The sequence below is a fragment of the Dichotomopilus funicola genome (assembly GCF_033296635.1).
Source record: "Dichotomopilus funicola strain CBS 141.50 unplaced genomic scaffold C8A04scaffold_20, whole genome shotgun sequence".
Taxonomy (NCBI): domain Eukaryota; kingdom Fungi; phylum Ascomycota; class Sordariomycetes; order Sordariales; family Chaetomiaceae; genus Dichotomopilus; species Dichotomopilus funicola.
The window spans coordinates 33,497-52,994 of record NW_026944041.1 but is presented as its reverse complement, the minus strand read 5'-3'; the positions used below and the strand labels follow the sequence as shown (position 1 = coordinate 52,994).

General features: G+C 54.0%; 4 protein-coding genes across 4 annotated transcripts; 1 reads left to right on the top strand and 3 right to left on the bottom strand.

The window, feature by feature from the left end:
* Positions 1–127: 127 nt before the first annotated feature.
* On the bottom strand, positions 128–2,791 carry C8A04DRAFT_27327 (P-loop containing nucleoside triphosphate hydrolase protein; the record flags this gene model as incomplete). The annotated part of the gene is made up of 2 exons (XM_062780256.1): positions 128–727; positions 782–2,791. 2 exons carry the CDS (start codon positions 2,789–2,791, stop codon positions 128–130), a joined length of 2,610 nt encoding a protein of 869 aa, XP_062638201.1.
* A 974-nt stretch (positions 2,792–3,765) lies between these two features.
* C8A04DRAFT_27326 (uncharacterized protein) lies at positions 3,766–6,559 on the top strand (the record flags this gene model as incomplete). The annotated part of the gene is made up of 3 exons (XM_062780255.1): positions 3,766–3,918; positions 3,979–6,269; positions 6,334–6,559. The coding sequence occupies 3 exons, from the start codon at positions 3,766–3,768 to the stop codon at positions 6,557–6,559; spliced, it is 2,670 nt and encodes an 889-aa protein (XP_062638200.1).
* Positions 6,560–7,327: 768 nt separating this feature from the next.
* On the bottom strand, positions 7,328–10,768 carry C8A04DRAFT_36202 (uncharacterized protein; the record flags this gene model as incomplete). The annotated part of the gene is made up of 8 exons (XM_062783441.1): positions 7,328–7,351; positions 7,420–8,219; positions 8,266–8,414; positions 8,464–9,208; positions 9,258–9,357; positions 9,413–9,757; positions 9,814–10,182; positions 10,232–10,768. The coding sequence occupies 8 exons, from the start codon at positions 10,766–10,768 to the stop codon at positions 7,328–7,330; spliced, it is 3,069 nt and encodes a 1,022-aa protein (XP_062638199.1).
* A 1,704-nt stretch (positions 10,769–12,472) lies between these two features.
* On the bottom strand, positions 12,473–18,483 carry C8A04DRAFT_36201 (glycosyltransferase family 20-domain-containing protein; the record flags this gene model as incomplete). Its single annotated transcript, XM_062783440.1, has 7 exons — positions 12,473–12,838; positions 12,904–13,667; positions 13,738–13,883; positions 15,454–15,490; positions 15,563–16,262; positions 16,342–18,328; positions 18,461–18,483. 7 exons carry the CDS (start codon positions 18,481–18,483, stop codon positions 12,473–12,475), a joined length of 4,023 nt encoding a protein of 1,340 aa, XP_062638198.1.
* Positions 18,484–19,498: the final 1,015 nt, after the last annotated feature.

Below are 19,498 nucleotides of genomic sequence, written 5' to 3'. Positions count from 1 at the left end.
GAACGGATGAATCAGATTTTGTAATGGTTTTGTGGCTACTTTATTCTAGATGCAATACGACTTGCGACGAAACCGTTCGAGACCAACTGCGGATATAATAGGGGGTCTGAGGTGGGATGAAAACTACCTAATAAATTGTTCCTGGCGTCCTCTTCTTCCTCCGTCCAGCCTCAAACTCCGCCGCAGCTGCATGTGCCGCTCCGCTGCCGTGGCCGTTCGCAGGCGCATTAGTATAATACCCCTCCGGACTGGACCCTGGCGCCTGGCTCACGCGTGTTGAGCTCGAGCGAGGTGGTGGAAGGCCAACCGGGGGTTGATATGTCAGGTCGTCATCGGCAGCGCGGACTTTGCCGGGCCGCGGAGGTGGTGGAGGTGGAGGAGCTTGTTGAGGTGCTCGGGGGGTGGAGTGGTTGTCAGACTCAAATTGACGGTCGTAGCGGTCGTGGCGGTCGGCAGTTGGAGAAGGTGCATAGGTATAGCTTTGAGGCTGGGGTTGGGGTGGTTGTTGTTGGGTGTAAGCTGTGTTGTCGTAAGGTCGGTCGGAGGGAGGTTGGGATTGCGGTGAGTGGGTTGTGGCCTGGGGTTCGCCCGTGGCTTGTTGTAACGGGCGACGGGATAAACGGGTTGAGCCTGGACGGTGCCGTGTAGGGGATGTCCTGCCATCGGCCATCCATGGCTCGTCTTTGTCGGATGTGTCGGATACATCGCTGGCCCCTTCGTCGGCGTACTGTCAGGTTTGTGAGTATGGTGTTCTTCATGATGCAGCGGGCGGGAAACTTACTGCTCTGAGCTCCTTGCGCATGGCTAAGCCAGCACAGATCTCCTTGGCCTCCTCGATGGCCTTCTTCTGTATCCTCAACGTCTGCCGCCGGTCCCGGGTCTCTTTGTTCTCGGCCGCGATAGCTTCAATGATATCGGTGCTGAGGTTCAAAACCTCAACGGAGTTAAAGATGCTGTACATCCCTTGCAACAGATGGCGCTCAACCACCTGGATAATGGTGTTGCGGATGAAGGTTTTCGCCGCCAGCTCGTAGTAAATCAGCATTTTCTCCAAGACCTCTTCAGCCTCCGAAAAGCTCGCACCGTCCTGGGAGATCTTGGCGTGCCAACTCCGCAGGCGCTCCTCGTACTCGGGATCGTACGGCTGCACCTCGAGGCTCATGTCTTGGGTTAGACGGTCTAGCTCATCCTGTGCTTTCGCCATGAGCTCCTTCATGTGCGGCTCTAAGAAGTGCCGACGTAGGGGCTCACGCATACGCTTTGGCCAGGCGTAGTCGATCAGCTCGCCGAGGAACTCGTTGCACACAACGCCGAGATTATCCTTGTGCTCTTGAGCCAGTTTGGGCCAGTTTTCTGAGTAGCTCTGGAAGAGCATGTAAACCGCACGAGGCTTGGGGTCCATGGGGAACTCAGAGCCGCGGATCTGGCGCAGCAGCATTTCGACCTCTTGGCCAACAAAGTCTCGCTTGGCGCTGTTCACCGGCGTCGCTTCACCGGATGTGTGGGCCGCCGAGGCAGAAAAGCCAAACTTGCGGCCGTGGGCGCGGACCCTCGTAGAGAAGCGGTCATTCTCCTCGGCGGCACGGGCTCGGAGGTTCTGAGCTGGGGTACCTCTGGGATCGGCAGTTACCCGGAAAAAGTTCTTCTTGGGGGGGTTCTTGTAGAAGCCGTAAACAGCGGGTATCACTAGCTCCTTGGACGACGAGAAGAGCTCAACCAGCTCGGTCCTCATCTCTTCCGGTGTGTCCTTGGCGTCGCCCAGCGACTTAAGCTCACACTCACACTCGTCAAGGGCCTTCTGGATCTGTTTCCGCAAGACGTGGACATGTTTCCCAATGTGTTGCTGTAGTTGCATGCTGAGTTTCCGCATTAAGGCGCCAGCACCACAGAAGGAACTCGGGATGGAGCTCCATTTGCCGCTGTTGAAGAAGACGGCTTCGCTTCGCCGGCGATCTTCGGCCGATGGCCAGGGCTGGCCCGGTTCACGGGGGCCTGGGTTCAGTAGGACATACCAACCAAGCTTGAAGTCGTTGCGTTTGTCCTTGTTTTGGATGAGATCGATGAACTTGTCTTCGAGGCCAATCGATTCGGTCAAGTCGGGTTTCGTCAGGACACCGATCGTCCTAGACCCATTAGGATCGAAGTGGCGGGCTTTGGTGAGGATGGGCGCTTGGACATAGTCGGAGTTGCCGCCGACGACGGCAAGGATAATCGTACGGGAGCTCTTCATGTAGCGGTCGGAGAGCGACTCGATGGTCTTGATATCTTCGAGGGACTGGTCGTTGTTTGCGTTGCGAACCAAGCCTGGCAGGTCAACTAGGGTCAACAGCGGCATGTCTGGGCCGCGTTTCTCGACGACAAGGATATCGCGAGCCGCGAACCGCCCGGGTATGTTCTTAGGTGCGATGAGATCGACGGCGCTCCGCATCAGTTGTTCAAACGGCATGCCGGTGTTGACAGTGCCGCCAAATCGCCTCAGGCTCTCTTGTTCTGGGAAGCTGCGGTTTTTGTCCGGGATCACGGAGACCGTTATACTCGGTTGGGGCGCCCGACGGAGGCGGATCTCGGTTGCGAAGCGGGTGCAGGCCCCAGCATCACGCGGGAATGGGGTGCCGGTGATAGCCTCGAGGACAGAGCTCTTGCCGGCACTCTGGTCGCCGACCACGACGATCTGTGGTAACTTTACATTGTCGAGCTGGGCGAACTGCAACTTGTCGATGAGATCGAGAAGGGCACGCTGCTCACCAGCGAGCTCTTGGGCTTCTACCGCCAGCTCAAGTCGTGTGACCATGGCGAGATGTTATCGGTCAGACAAATAAACAGACAAGTAGACTTGGTATAGTCTGTATAATCGGGCCACAGGGTGAGGAGGTGACGGACAAGACAGCAAAGAGATTACTGAGTTTAGATGACGGAGAAGATGGCGGGGCTTTATACCGGGCATAGGAAAAATGAGTGTCACCACAGGTTGCCTCAGTTGTATGTTGCCACAATGGACAGGCGTGGCAGCCGCGTGTCCCCAAGGATGTATTGTACATGGTCTCCCTCCAGTTTCCAGGCCCGGTCGTACCACTGAGCCTGTTGTAATATTTGGTGATGGACAGGGACAAAAGCCACGGCCTCGCCCGTTGTGCCCGGCTAACTAGTGGTGGGATGGTGGGTGGAGGATAACGCCCAGTGACGACTGCGGCAACGCGTCAGTGGGCCGCCGCGGCTTCACTGGGTGGCAAGCCCCAAAGCGGCATCTGCCGTGATTGGCCATTGGATTTTAGGCTGCGTGTCGTGGGAAAGGGCAGAAGACTCTCGAGCTGAATAGCGCTGCAGGCTGCCTCTTTTGAGGGGTTCCATGTTAAAGAAAGCTGGTGTTGGTGCGACAAGCAAAGGCCGGAATCGTGCTCAATTGGGGTCTGGAATGTGGCAGTGCAGTCTATCTAAGCCACATGTGGCTGTGTTCTACCTTCGAACCTCGTTTGCCTGGCACGTGCCTCTGTGCGCATTTGCCTGCCGCTTGGAGGTTGGGAGAGAACTCTCACGTCACCGCCCAGCCTTTTGCTCCACAATAGCTGCGAGCTGTTGGCCGCCAAGGTCCCCTTGTTTGGTTGCATGACCATTGAACTTTGGACAATCCCCCATCAAACCGTCGCTCTTCCGTTTAACCTCGAATCCTCGTGACTACCGGCCGCTCTCATGTCGGCGTCAACACCACGCGTGAATTGTCTACTCCGACCCTCCTGCGCTTCCTGCTGAAGGCCTGACAGCGCAATCATGGGCCTCTTCGCGGGCCTCTTCGAGGACCCCGACAATCCCGACGACGGGGCTTGCAACCCCGACAAGTACGTTGGTCCAAGTCAGAAAGATACTCAGGTCCAACTCGTAATTTCCGTCGCCTTAGGGTTATCGGCCTTTCTCTCCTTTTGTGTACGTCCTGCGGTTTCCCTTGACCTTTTCCTCCGCGGCTGCTGACAGTGTCCATAACAGGCCTTCCGCCCGGGATGGAAGTCCCTGTACGCTGCCCGGAAGCGGCACTCGAATCCCCTCTTAGGGTTGCCCACCCTTCCCGACACATTTTTCGGATGGATCCCGACCCTCTACAAGATCACAGAGCAGCAGGTTCTGTCCTCTGCGGGCCTAGACGCCTATGTCTTTCTCGCCTTCTTCAAAATGTCGATCCGGTTGTTTGGGACCATGTTCTTCTTTGCCGCCGTCGTCCTTGAACCCATCAACCGCCATTTCCTAGGTGATGTAAACACTAATGGGGCCACTTTGTTTTACGAATACCGGACCGACCGCGACCCCATCTTACCTCCGACAATTCCCGGAAGCATTCAGAAACCGGACCGTGACCCCGACAACAGTTTTGACCGCAACAAGGGGTACTTGTGGTCGTATCTAGTTTTTGCCTACCTCTTCACAGGCCTGACCCTCTACTTTATGGACAAAGAAACGTTGAAAGTGATACGGGTACGCCAGGACTACTTGGGCACTCAATCAACTGTTACCGACCGCACGTTCCGACTGTCTGGCATCCCCGAGGAATTGAGGACTGAGGAAGCAATCAAGGATCTCGTACAGAAGTTAGAGATTGGAAAAGTCGAAAGTGTGACACTTTGCCGTGATTGGAAGGAGCTCGATCACCTTATGGATCAGCGGCAAACCATCCTGGAGAGGCTCGAAGAGACTTGGAGCGTTTATCTCGCCCAGAAACCATTGATTCCCACCGGCCGCCGGCCAGATGGGAATGAAGCCAACGGGCCTAACCATAACCCCGCCGGAGATTTGGACGCAGAGGCCGTGGATGAGGAAGCTGGCGAAGGTGACCAACTCCTGGCGGGCGGCAGGGCCGGCCAGACTCTAGAGAGGGTGCGGCCCCAGACTCGGTTTTGGTACGGATTTCTTCGCCTGCAGAGCCGCAAGACCGATGCCATAGACTACTACACGGAAAGGCTTCGCCGCCTAGATGACAAGATTATGACTGCCAGGAAGAAGACATACGAACCGGCCAATCTCGCCTTTGTCACGATGGACTCGATCGCCGCCTGTCAAATGGCGATTCAGGCCGTTATCGACCCTCACCCCGGCCGTCTGTTGACAAAACCTGCTCCTGCTCCCTCCGATGTTGTCTGGAAAAACACATATGCTACGCGATTCAGCCGGCGCAGTCGGTCGTGGACGGTCACCACCTTTGTCGCCATCCTCTCCGTCATTTGGGCGGTTCCCGTAGCCTTTTTGGCTTCTGTTCTCAGCATCTGCATCATCGACGAATTTTTCTCGTCCTTCGGCCAATGGCTCCGAGAACATGAGGTCGCTCGATCCCTGGTGCAAACCGGCCTTCCAACGCTCGTGGTCTCCTTGCTTAACGTCGCAGTTCCGTACCTCTACGACTATCTTTCCTGGCACCAGGGAATGATTTCGCAGGGCGACATTGCCTTATCGGCTGTGAGCAAGAACTTCTTTTTCACTTTTTTCAACATTTTCCTGCTGTTCACCGTCTTCGGTACCGTCACTTCCATATTTGACGTCCTCCGAAACTCCCTCACAGACGCCACCTACATTGCATACACCCTCGCCCAAAAGATTGAAGACCTATCCGTTTTCTACACCAATTTTATCATGCTCCAAGGCCTCGGTCTTTTCCCCTTCCGTCTACTCCAATTTGGCAGCGTCGCTCAGTACCCCATTCTGCGCATGGGGGCCAAAACTCCCCGGGACTTTTCGCAATTGGTTCAACCGTCGATGTTCCACTATGGCTTCTACCTACCGACCGCCCTACTAGTCTTTATTCTCTGCCTTGTTTACAGCGTTATCCCCAATGGTTACCAAGTCCTTGGCCTCGGGGTCGCTTACTTCACGCTCGGCTACTTCACCTACAAATACCAGCTCCTATACGCTATGGACCAACCACAACACGCCACTGGTGGTGCTTGGCGCATCATCTGCTACCGCATCATGCTCGGACTTGTGGTCTTCCACGTCACCATGTCCGGCTACTTGGCATTGAAGAAGGCGTTCACCGTGGCGTTGCTAGTTGCTCCGTTATTCATTGCTACGGTGTGGTACGGATGGGAGTTCCGGAACCGAGTCGAGCCGTTGACGCGGTTCATCTCGCTGCGAAGCATCGAGCGCCCCGGTGATGGTGGAGAAAGCGCCATTCTCGACGACGACCTCGGCCAGGAGGGTGGTGAAGAGCGGGAAGTACTGCGCAGGGGTAGCACGGTGGATGAGGATCGTGAGAAGGGCCTGCGCTTTGTGAATCCGAACTTGGTGCTGCCGTGAGTATTCCTTTGGCTCATGAAGCCTGCTGAAATTTTTCGACTTGCTAACGTGGGGAAATAGACTCGAACAACCATGGATATACGAAGATCCGCCGCCACCCCTCGTCGACACGGATACCGATGAGGCTCCAGACCAGCCGCCCCACAACAGTGACAATAACCGCAACAATAACAACAGCCCACATTACAACGGCTCTGGGTATCAGACCCCGCCACGAGGTGCCGGGGCGAATAGCAGCACGGCGAGCTCTGTTAGTTTAGGCGACACCCACATTTGGAGGGAATAACGCTCCCCACACACTTTCGGTCGGCCCCATGGTCGAGATTCTCGGGTTTTCCCCATATTTTTGAACCGGTTATTATTTGTGAGATGCTATAAATGAATGACGAACGGGCTTTGGGACGGGAGAGGGAGGAAGGTGATAGGGAGACTTGCTATTTGGCGCTAGAGGGCTGATACCATGATGCGATGATTCGGGTTGATACTAGGTATACCAAGGCTGTTTCCGAGAGGGTGATCCCGTACGGGTTTGATCATGGACTTCTACCGCTTGAAATATAATATGACACGTTTTTTTTGGATCTGCCGTAGACGTGCAGTGTTGTTCTTAAAAAACACATGGAGACTAATTATTTGCGTTGCGTCTTGGCAACCCCTGAGAATTGCTTAGACAACCACTGCAGCTGCAAGTGTTGATATAACCCCTGATTTGTGCAAACAGCGTCGATCCCTGCAGAGACAACCTTGAGAACAAAACCTGGGCTATTGCCACCGACTTTTCTTTTTGGCATTATCATTACAAGCAAATGAGCTCTAGTAAATTTCGGTCCATAGCGAGATGATACGCGTTCCTCCCACATCTGCGCCAAATTACACCACATCGTAAAAATATGATTAGTTCGTTCGCTGCCGCACATGGGGATCCGACTCAACCTCTACCCCCTCTATCACTTCTTCCGATCTATCAGGGTCTGACAGATCAATTGACTCGGGCCCAGAATCCGACCTAGATCCTGGACACTTGTTTACACCATTGTTTCCTTGCGACAGTCGGTCACGGTGGCCTATTCTCTCGATGCTACTAATTATGTGCGTAGGTTCGGCTTCTTAAATCGTATCAGAAAAGCCGTTGGGGTACTCATTCACGGACTCGGCTCGTAAATATGAAGCCTCGCTTGTCATACTACTAGGCGTTGCAGCCCATGTGGTGGCGGGGGTGCACGTGGTCTTGCGCAACTGTTGCTGTATCTTCTCGAGCATGGAGCTGCGATTGACCGGCGTTAAGGGGCTACTGAGCTCACCTCCAGCGTGGTCGTTAAGAATCGAGTTGTAGTCAGAACTCTTGAGGGAGTACATTGCCCCACTATCGGGCGATGACGCTGTTACGTTTTGGTTCTCCTCCTGGGTCGTGTTGGCGTGCATTACCCTTGTTTCTGCAAAGTCGCACTTCTGCCTCCATTCCTCGACCTCCTCCTCACTAGGCCTTTCCAAGATGGGGATGGTAGTATCTTGGCCGGTGTCTCCGTGCGGAAGAGTGTCCGGTACGGCTTCGTCATGCGTGGCATCCATCCTGATGGTGAACTCGGTTTGCAGCTTCTTCAAGTATGATGCTAGTGCCGAATCATCCATGGTTGAGACATGCGCTTGCTTCAGTAGGCCTGGGAGCGCGAGGATTAGTTTGTTTTGCTTCCCCGCGTGGGTAGCTGGTCCAGCCCCACGGCTTAAATGTCGCAGTCGAAGAAATTTGCAAGCATTCTCAGCATTGTTTACAACTCGGGCTGGAAGAAAACGCCGGGCGAGGTTTGAGCCGTAGTCTTCGTTTCGCACTGGCCCAGGGGCAACCGTATGCGGCAACGATATTTGCGTATGGGGACCGTCCTCAATGATTCCACCCGCTATATGGACATTCGACACCCTGGTTCGATGGGTGGCGTTCAAAACTCGTGCTGCAACCGAGTTAGCACAGTCTTAGAATCTCTGCGCCATGCTTACCAATCTCTGTGAAATGTGTCGCAAAAAAGACCCGAGATTCTTCCTTGACTAACGCCTCGCAAATCGAAAGCGCAATGCCTAAGCCTTCGGTGGTCGAGGTACCACGTCCTAGTTCGTCAATTATTACCATGCTGTGCTTGGTAACTTGTCTGGCTCAGGGGTCAGCATCATGAAATAGGCCAGTTGTCTTACACCTACCTAAGTATCATGTTCATCTCGCTCATTTCTACGGCAAATGTGCCCATATTGCTTTCCGGCTTGTCTTCGGTTGACAGTCGGGTAAAAACGCGATCACAAATGGGGACTGCAGCATACGTTGCAGGGACAAAACTTCCAATCTGTACCATGATCTGGATCAAGGCAATGGACCGGATGAGTGTGCTTTTCCCGCTCATGTTACCACCAGTGACAACCTGGAACCGAGCGCCTTGGTCCCCCAAATAAATGTCGTTCGGCACAAAGTTATCCTTCCGGACCTCCATGACGGGATGCCGGGCCGCTTTCAGAACTAAGTCATCCGAAATTAGTGGCCTCACGTAGTTTTGGGTGGTCGCCAAGTACGCAAAAGAGCACACCATGTCCAACATTGCGATGGCCTCATCGACGCCGAGAAGTGTTTCTGCGTGGCCCAGGAGTTCTGCCTTTACCGCCACAGCATACCCGTCACTTTGAGTGGTGACAATGTCTGCGTGGCGCTGAATTTGACTGCTTCTTTGTATGAGCTCCAATGTTTGGCAGTCGTAATGGTGTTTCCGTCGGACCCCGTTGACAATCTCAATGCCAACTAAAAGCCGTGGTATCCAGTGCTGTACTCCTCCAGAGTGCCCGCTATTCATAGTGGCCTGGTCTCTGATAAGGGCCCTTTCCACATCCGTCCATTGAAATCGCAAGTAGTAGTGGTTATCGTTCCCGAGCCGCAGTTCTGGTGTAGCACCTAATTGCTCTACATACTGTCAGAGGTCATGAGATCATGACACGGTTCGAGTACACACCTTGGAAGACCTTGGACAACTCCTCCACGTAGTGGTGAAGTTCATCCGTGCAGTTTCGAAACCGCTGCCGCGAACCTTCCAGAACGCTATTCGGCTCTGCCTATTTTCCGGCTACGTTAGCGAATACGCAGACATAACTGCTTCCAATTACTAACCTTAATTGCCCACAGCCGGTTGTTTCTTATGTCTATCGGCGCTTTGCTGTAAACGGCATCCTGCTCAATCGCTTCTGCAATGAGGTTAGACAGGGATACCGTGTTGCTGGCCTGTAACCTTTCCAACACCCATTGACACAACTCGCTCGTGCAAGCCCCGACTTCAAGAGTCTCTCGAACTGCCTGCAGGCCGCCCAGGTACGCCTTGATCATAAGTATCTGATTCAGATCTTTTTCTGCGCCTCGTAACTCCTCGTGGCTTGGGATGATGAACTGGTGACGACCTTGAACCATGGATATCCCCTCTTGCAGTGCAATGCGGGCATTTTCATCCCTCGTGGAAACCTGAAACGTTAGTCGGGAGTTCTCGAAAATTCCAGCAAGTTTAAGGCTTCTCTTACCCAAGGAACGGAACGCTCAACATCTATATGAAGTAGCTGCTTGAGACTAGATCGAACTTCGGTGAACAAGTCTTCGTTGCTTGATAACTCTTCCACCGCTTCGTGGCGCATTGTAATAATGTCCCTGTTTGTGCTCGGTTGCAACAACGCTGACCGAACCATACGGCGGCCCTGCGGTGTAAGCGTGTGGTTGAGGAGCCCGAATAATGTCGAGGTACTCTTCTTCGCATTCCGAATGTTCTGGAAAATCTCGAGAGACGTTATGGTCGATCGATCAAGCCCCATGGTGTCTGCTGGTTGTTTGTACGTGATCCGCAACGAATTGTCTCGGAAAATCACTTCGGCCTCCTCCTCTATGTAGCTCATAGCCTACGACAATTAGTGTTGTACCAATAACACCAAGTCAGGTTCATCATACCGCTGAAAATGCGCAAGACACATAAAAGTTGTGGTTTAATTCTTGGCGGATTCCCTTGACGTGGCTCCTCCAAGCAAAACGCTCCACCAGCCTCAATCCTTCTGACTCATTCCAATGCTCTCTGTCTAAGGGCACGATATCTGCGAGGGGGAATTCTTGTTCGATGGATCTCGTGACGGTTGACTTGCCCCCTTGGCTCACGACCCTCTTCAAGACCAGAAAGGTTTGCGGTGACGTGGGTATTCGCCACAATGTCTCCAACAAGCGACGATATTTGTCGTCGTTCACGATTCTTACCAAATCCACCAGCCCTAGTGTGACGTTGATGATTGCGACTCCGACCATATCTGATGACCGGCTTTCTGATATGGCGCATACGACATAGTCTTGGTCCTGCGTTGAGTCAGAATGTAGTTTGTGGTCCGGCCCATGACCTGCCCGGTGAGGTTGATGCCGCCGTCTGCCGTTCCCTGCGCCATGGGGTTGCGCCATCTCCTCATCATCCTCAGATTCGGAGCTCAGGTCCACCGAAGCCATTCGTAAAGGGTCTCCTGGAGAAATTGCTTGAGGTTCATCATTAGGGTATTTACAATGTGGTGTGATCTGTTGTGGAAGGTATAGCGCGGTGTTGGTGTGGCCCAAGGGGCTCAAAATCGAAGAGCCCTCTTTCTGCCCGCGGGAGGGAGTGTCTGACTGCTACCCGCTAGCATTAGATGTAAGACTTGAAGATGAAAACCATGCTGGGGAATATTGGTATACTCGCCTGGGTGCTTTCGTCAATGGCGTTGCGATAACTCCTCAGCCCCGTGATATTCGCCATGCTTCGTGCATATAGGGAGCTATTTGGAGTCATCGTTTGTGTCGCACGTCCACTCATAACGGAATGTCCGCTAGGAAACTCTAAGTTCCTGTGGGGGGTAGAAGTCCTCTGCGACTCTGTGATGCCAGGTCTAGGGAAGAGGGCTTCCCGACTGTTGCGGAGGGCGGCTGAATCACTGGCATCCGTTCTCAACCCATGGTTAGGGTACGGGGGGCGATCGGTCAAATTCAGCGGCGTTTGGCGTGAAACGCTACGTGGCTCAACGTCCGAACAGTCCGGGTCAAGTACAATAGTGCTACCAAATGACGATGAGGAACGGTGATGTGAACGCTTTGGTTTGTTGGTTGTTGGCCTTGGACTACTATAATATGGGGACTGGTAGGTTGGTCCGGCCGATGACTGTCTTCCCAGTGAGCTAAGAACTTTCTCTATTGACCTAGAACTTTCTTTATTGAAAGACCCAGTGACTGAAGGGCTCGAGCTGCAGAATTCTGCGTTATGTCCGCTTTGATAAGGAAGTTCTGCATCTGATTGGAAACCAATGCTGTATTGAGCAGGCCGTGGCAGCAGCCAGTCAGTTGGATCGATTGATACTGAGGAAGTCCTCACCGGACTGAACCGTGGGGTGCGCCGTGTGGGATTGTTGAGATCGTGGTTTGATGAGAGTTCGTAGGCGGGGGATACAGACGCATCTTGAGACTTGGTGTTCCAGTAGTAATGAGACACTTGACTAGGCAACGCTTCGGATGGTTGTGGCTCATTTATCTCATGGGCTTGCTCGGGCCAATCGAGAGAGGTAGAATGGCTCGAGAAGGCCTGAGGGGAGGTGTCAGAAGTAGAGGACACCATTGTTTTAGCAAGTGTGGTTTTCTGCATGGAATCTGCCTGCGAACACCCAAATGTACTGGTCCGCTCGCTTGGGTGTTGTGCTTGTGATCGTGGTGTTGCTGGGAGATCGGTTAGGCCCTTAGAAGACTAAGAAGAGGGCAAGACCGACACGGAGCCGACCGATACCCACTGTACATATGGACTTGCCTTTAGTCTTAGAGTTCTACATGCCTTGTTTGTTCTGACTACGGATAAGTGCAATTTTAGGTTGCTCCTTCCAGTGAAACAGCCTTCGCCCACGGTGCCTTCCCCTCTCAACACGAAATCAGTCGTAACTCCAGCGTTATTACGAAATAGTCATTTTGGCAAGACCAGTGGAATTTACTTTGTTCTGGCGTTGGAGGCTTCCTTGGAGGCTTAAGGAAGCTTTCATATTCACATATGATGCCGGACTACGGCGAATAGTATCCACAAACTAGGTCCTTATTTGTCGAAATGTTTCACCCCGGATCCTCGCCAGACTTTCGTTCTTTTCTTTTATTCATGCTGTAAATCAGCGGCCGGCATTCCAACTACGTTTCTTCCCGTTGCCCTTAGTCAAGCTGGTCCACTGTTTGTCCATTCCCACCATTCTTGGTCTCTCCGACCACACGCTTCGCATCCTCCGCGCTGACCTCAAGCCGCCAGCCAAATTTGTCCTCTAAATTGCCCAACTGGATGCCTTTGAGGTGGGAAAGAAGGTTGAGGCATAGTGGCCCAGGCTCATCGATGTCCCCTGGGGTGTAGATAACCGTCTCCTCAGACTCGCCAGCCGGGCCGGTGCCCGTTGAGGTCGTGACACGAGGCCCCTGGGGGAGACCGGAGGTGTTACGGCGTGTGATGGAACGGATTGGCACAAGGGAGGCGGCTGTGCCGGCGGCCATGACTTCTTGGAATGAGGGGAGCTCGGCGTATTTGATCTGGCCACAAAGATATTAGCGGAGCCGAGCATTCGGATGGCCGTGTCTGCTCAAATATGACCTACCGCGCGCTTCTCAACCTTCCATCCAAAACTCCGCCCCAGCTCCTGGATACTGTCGCTCGTCACGCTATCAATTACAGCCTTGCTATCCGGCACTACCAACGTGACGTCATCCCCATTGACCAGAGCACCGATAAACCCGCTGGTGCTGAATTCATCCACTTCCTCGTGTGTCTTGCTATCCAGATGCAGTGTGATACCATACCCTTCCGACCTAGCCCTATCGCTCCATCGCAACACAGGTGCGTAGTTTCCGCCGACCTTGGCGTTGCCCGTACCCTTGGGTGCGGCACGGTCAAAGTCGTCTAGGATGAGCGCTTTGACGGGGTGAGTACCATGGTACACGCCCGTGGGCAGTACAAAAACACAGAAGGTGTATTCTTCCGGAGGGTTCAGTCCAAGTTGGGCGGACGAACCGAAAACTTGGGGCCGGATGTACATGGCCGCCCCGGTTGCATGGGGCGGGACAAACTCAGCGTTGAGCGCAACCGCGGCCTTGACAGCATCGAGGAAAAGGTCCACGGGGACGGGCGGCATCGAAATAAATTCGGCACTGTGTTGCAGGCGTGCGGCGTTGCGATCCGGGCGGAAAATTGCGATCCCGTCATCACCAGGCAGGCGGAAGGCTTTGAGCCCCTCAAAGGCTTGCTGACCGTAGTTGAGCGCTGGCGCCATGCCATGGATGCGAATGTAAGGGTCGGTGATGAATTGGAGGGGGCTCCATTTTCCGGTCTTGACAGAGTAATGGGATTCGATGTGGCCGTTTACTGTCCAGGGAAAGCAGACACAATTAGCAACGGAAGAGGCAAATCAAGTGGATAATTTGGGAGCGATTACCCTCGCGAATGCGGAATCCAACGTTAGACCAGTCAATGGTGTTGGCTGGGGGCGGTGGGAAGGATGCCATGGTGTTGGTGTTGATCAGGGTGATGAAGGAGGAACGTTGAGGAGAATGTTCCAATTGCGGTCCAAAGTTAAACCCACTTGTATGACAGAAAACGTCCACAAGAAAACACAATATCTAGTTCTGTTGTTGTGGCATTCGGTGAGTTCCCGTCAAGGGAATTACGTGTTGTCAACTAGAGGCTGACTGTGCCAGGCACTAAAATTTCCCTGAGAGCTTTGCTCCGATCGGAGCAGCGAAGGATGTCGGGGTCTGGCCAGCGTTGCTATTCTCGCTTGTCTTGGCAAAGCCCGAGGCTCCCGAGCCCCTGGTTGGAGGTGACTTTTTGGCGGGGTTTGCTGTAGTTAAGTTATTGGTTTGTTAGATGGCGGGGTAAGTGCCTTGCCGCGAGTGCTCGGAAAGTTGCCCCGCAATCCGATTGCGGAGATGATGTCACGGGCCGCCTGGAATACGAATCAAATGGACAGGTAGATTAAATTGACCCTCGCCTTCGCTCACTCAAATAATGTTTCCGAGGGAGCGAGGGTACAAGAACGCAGTATGATATGGAGTATTGCTCTCAATTAATTAAACAAGGGTATAGTGTACAACTTAACAACCAAGCAAATTCCTGGATTGGCAAAATATCAGGCTGTATTTCAGAGTTTCGCAAAGATATCCCCAGCAAAATAACAAGAAAGAAAAAACGAAATGGATTCCTGACGGCGCCGATACTCCCTCCCTCCGTCACCCATGTTCCGTCTTGTCTTCTGTCTAAGAACCAGTTCCCATGTTTCCGATGATGCCGATGCCCCCGACCGTGTCCATGCTCCATTGCTGGGGCATACGTCCCATGTTCCGGAATTCACCCCGCTAACGGGGTGGGCGTTGCCGTCTAATTACAAACACCCAAATGCCGTTTGCCCCTGATTTCCTAGCCCTGAACCTGGACAGAAAAGAAAGGGAGGGAAAAAGACACGCGAAAAAAAGAAAAAGAAAACCGCCTCGGAACTCGACTTAACCCCCCTCTTTCCCGTTAAAAACACCATGTTCACCAGATTAGCGTCTTGCAACGCGGTTGATCGACCAACCTGGCAGGCACAAGATGCTGGTCTAGTCTCGGTGAGGGAGCAGTGGTCGAGGTAGAACGCGCGCGCAAGCTAGAGAAAGTCGCCGCAACTGGAGCCAGTGGAACACTTCTGCTGCGCTAAAGGGGAAAGAGAACTTTTAAACCGTACAGAACAACGCTTGGCGCAAACATCAGTGAGAAATGCAAAGAAATAGAGAGAAAAAGAGAGGAGAGGAAATTGCAACGAGATCTACTGGTCTCCCATGCCAACCTTAGGCGCCCTCCGTCATCCGTGCCAAAAACGCAACTTCGTAGAAGCCATGGGCGAGCTTAGGCGGATGGGAAAAACGAGAGGAAAAGAAACAGAGAAGAAATGTGAAACGGCCGCCACACGGCCAGGCCGACCTCCAGTTCGTTCATTCCACCCACAGCGAGAAATCCATTTAGGGAATCTGTAAGTAGCTCAAGGAGCGGAGTGGAAGTGGCGCCAAACTCTGACGCCGGTGGCGTAGAGGAACACTAGACCTGTGATCGTATATCAAGTTGGCATATATTTGCCGTGAGAAAGCAGCGCGCAAACCAAAACTGGTTGCTTGCTTACGCAATGGATGCAAGCTTCTGCAGCGTAATCAGGACGCCTATTTGATAATTAGCACTCATGCTCAACTTCTCAGAAAACAAGGCTAAACATGGCACGGGGTGGAGCTTACCGCTAACGCCCTGAGTAAGCGTGGCCGCCGCCTCAGTATTCCTAGTACCGGCAAGGCTAACGGTGACAACCTCCTTCACGGTGCCGTCTCTGCCAAGCGCGTTCGCCCACTTGAACACCTTCTCGTCTTCACGACCATCACCAATAACCATGAGGAAATCAACTGGTGACTTGCTCTCCGGAGCCGTCTCGCTACTCTGCTCTGGCTCCTCGGCCTGCATGCCCGCGCGCAGATCGGCAAAGATCTTTTGGGCTGCAGTGGTCTTGGTCCAATCTATGGGCTCCACGAGGACGCAGCCGTCGAGCGGGATGGCGTGGACCCGCTGCTCCTCACAGGCGTCGTTGATGTGACTAGCGCAATCGCTCGCCTGGCGTAGAGCCGTCTCCATGTCCTCAGCCGCCTTGTAGTGGAACATGAGTGAACAACGACGGTCCTCGATGGAGGAACCAGGTGTGCGCTCGAGGTAGTAAGTCAAGATGGGCCGCACCGCATCCTTCCATGCCCGGATCTGCCGGGAATCGGCCACCTCGGTCCACTCCGTACTTCCGCAGTCCTTGAGGAAACAGCCGTTCTCAGCGATTAGGCCCAGGTTCGGGACGCGGCGGAAGAGGCGGTCGAGTTCTTCAGGGCGACGGCCTGACATGACATAAATAGTGTTGCGCTCGTCGAGGAGCAAGTCGTTCAGAACATCCAGGGTGCGCTGAGAATATGTTAGTTCCCGGAGGCCGCATCTCAACAGCCAAACACCTAAACACCTGTTAAGGGTAAAGGAAACCTACCTGCGGGCTGACCGGAATGATCTGATTGACAGGGCCCCAGCTGACTAGAGTGCCCTCAAAGTCGAGGATGAACAGGCGGCGCTCGCTGCGGCTGTACTGCTGGACGGTGTTCTGAAGAGAGAGGCGCGGCACCGAGGTAGTATCTCGGCGGTGCTGCTCCTCGTAGACACGGTCCAGGCGCGACAAGAATTCCGTAAACCAATGTGAGCCGGTGTGCAAGTTAACGCAGTCAAACAGCTTCGACCAACGCTCTCCCTTCTCCTCATCGTCCATCTCAAGCGCCTTCTTGATGGCGTTCGCGCAGGCCCGATAATCCCACGGGTTAACCGACAACTCGTTGCCGCCAAAGAGGGACGATGTGCCCGTGAACTCGGACAGGATCAATGAACCGTGTTTCTTCTCGCTAAACTTGCCGTCCTGGCAATAAAGGTATTCGTGCGACGTCAGGTTCATGCCCTCGCGCTGGCTGGTGATCATGAGGGCGTCGGCGATGCTGAGCAGCGCCAGGTACTGCGCGTAGTCGATATCTTGCTTCAAATACACCACCGGTTGGTAGGCGAGATTGGCCCAGGACGAATTGACGCGTGTGACAATATCAGAAACGGCAGCGTCCAGCTCAGTTTTCTCGCTCGTGGAAAGCGCAACTTGGATGAGGACAACGTTATCCCGCCAGTGAGGGTTTGCGTTCAGAAACAGCTCGTACGACAGCAGTTTCTGGCGAACACCACGAACGTGGTCGAGCTTGTCCCGCGCAACGATGAGTTTCTTGCCGGCGTAGCGCTCCCGCATGATGTCGAGCCACTTCTTAACTTCGGCTTCTTCACGATGCTGGCTCAGGCTGACAGGGTCGATACCAATGGGCAGGCTGATGACATCCACAAACCGGTCTTCGAGCTGCAGTCCTTCGGGGGTCGCCTCAGCGCTAAGGAGACGGCTGCAGGTCTGGAGGAAGTGCCGGGCGTATTCGGGAATCTGGAAACCGATAAGGTTGGCGCCCACCATGCCCTCAAGAAGCTGCTTCCGGACAGCCAGGCATCGGAATACCTCCGAAGACGGGAATGCCACGTGCAGAAAGATGCCAATCTTGGCCTCGGGAATCTTCTTGCGAACCATGGCTGGCACTAAAAGCAGGTGGTAGTCATGGACCCAGATGACATCACCGCGCTTCCAGTTCTTCACAATCTTGTCGGCAAAGGCTTGGTTGACGTTGACGTAGAATTTCCACGAATGGTCCTCGTACGCTTTGCTCTTCGGGTTGTCAGGGATCTGGTAATGGAAGACGGGCCACAAAATCTGCTTGCAAAAGTGCGAATAGTGCCCGTCAAAATCTTTGTCGGAACAGAACACGGTCAGCATGTCGTGCTCGGTCGCCATCCTATCTTCGATATCCTGCAGCTGCTGCGTGCCCTGAAGCGCATCGGTGGGCATGCCGAGCGTGCCGACCCAAATGTAGTTGTCCAGCTTGCCCTCCCTGGCTGCCGCTTCGGCGGCATTGCGCAAGCCCCCGTTGCCTTGGTCGGCATTGACGACCCTCCAGTTTGCATGGGCAAAAACGCGGTCGTGACTGTCGCTCCTAACCAGCGGCCGCGGCTGTGTGATACCCTGACGTCCCAACTCCTTGGCCTTTTGTTGGACTCGGTTCTTATCCGCCAAGGTTAAAGAGGGAGGAGGGGGCGAGTTGGCACGCGACATTGGTTGGTCGGCACGACCACCCCAGGTAGGCGAGCCACGGTCAGCCGGGGCACGGAGAGTGTCGGCAACTGGCTCGGCAACAGTGGCATCCGGGATATGCACACGCAAGCCATCTTCATTCATGAAGGGGTCCCCCTCCTTCTTCTCATCGGTAGGCGTAATAGGTGGGGTGATGCTGGTCGGCTGGAATAAACTCGGTTGCGGCTCGAGCGGGGCGGGCCGTTGCTTCTTCCCGGACGCTGAACCCCTTGGCGGGGTGCCAGGGAGGGTGAAGTGAATGGTCTTAGGGAGGAAGCTGGGGAGAAAAAAATCGCTTGTTAGCTAAAACTGGCTCGGCCATGCATCAATGATGACGGCAAATCCGAACACAGGGTGTCGGGGACCAGTAGACCGGTGCCAAATTCGTCAACATGGGGCGGGAACTCACAGCGAGGCGATAAACACCGTCATGATGGGCAACTGATATTCGAAACGTCCAACGGAGCGATGACACTGTGCCTTGGTGGCCTCGAGGGCGCCTCGACGGCCGAGTACCGTGGAGGAGGGCGAAAAGTGGACGCTATTGGAGTGTACCTATTTTCGAGCCCATGGAGGGGTTGTGTGTGATGCTAGTGGGATGGGAAGAACCGATTGAGTTGCCAGCAAAATGGCAGGTGAAAACCCGTCTATTCCGGTGGGCGGAGGGAAACACAGAACACTTCGGGAAACGAATAACGGCACAGGACGGTTGGAAAGATGCAGGCCCCGGAGTTGCGGGGGCGGGCGGTTCGGGACCCGGAAGAGGTTGCCTAAGCGGATACCGGAACGGGAAGGAGAGTGGAATATCGGGTTTCGGCGGCTCCGGGAGAACTCAGAGGTGGCCCTCCTGCAAAATATTTTATAGTTTGTGGGTAGATAGTGAGGACCAGCACAACAATCTTGGAGGTTGGTGAATGTTGTCGATTCGGCGATCAACAAAGGTTGGTGCTTGGATGTGTATAACACGCGTTTAGTGTGGTATGCCGCTGGAAGAGAGTCAGTACTGTGATAGAGGGTTGACCGGCCCAAGACTTCGATCTGTATGTAGGGATATGTTGTGTTTATAGGCGCGCAGATGTGAACAAGGTAGTGTGGCTGAAAACGCCCAGGTCCACCAGAGCAAAGCTGCACCCGTCACCTCTGACGTAAAAGACTTGGGGTGTGGGGAGTTCCCTTCACGCTCTCTCAAGGCCAAGCAAACATCAGACCGAACCAACCTGGAACGACAGAACAAAGCACTCGTGCAAACCGTGAAAATGGCCAGGGATAATGACAGCAGCGGGAAATTGGAACTTGCCTCCAAGGTAACCAACAAGTCGAGGATAGGCCGTACAAGACCGGAGAGCACGCAACCTTGGGGTGAAGGAGAGGAGGCAGCAAAGAGAAAGAAAAAGAGGAGCGGAGAGTATTCACTTGGCGAAGCCCCTTGCCTCTGGGTAAGGAGATG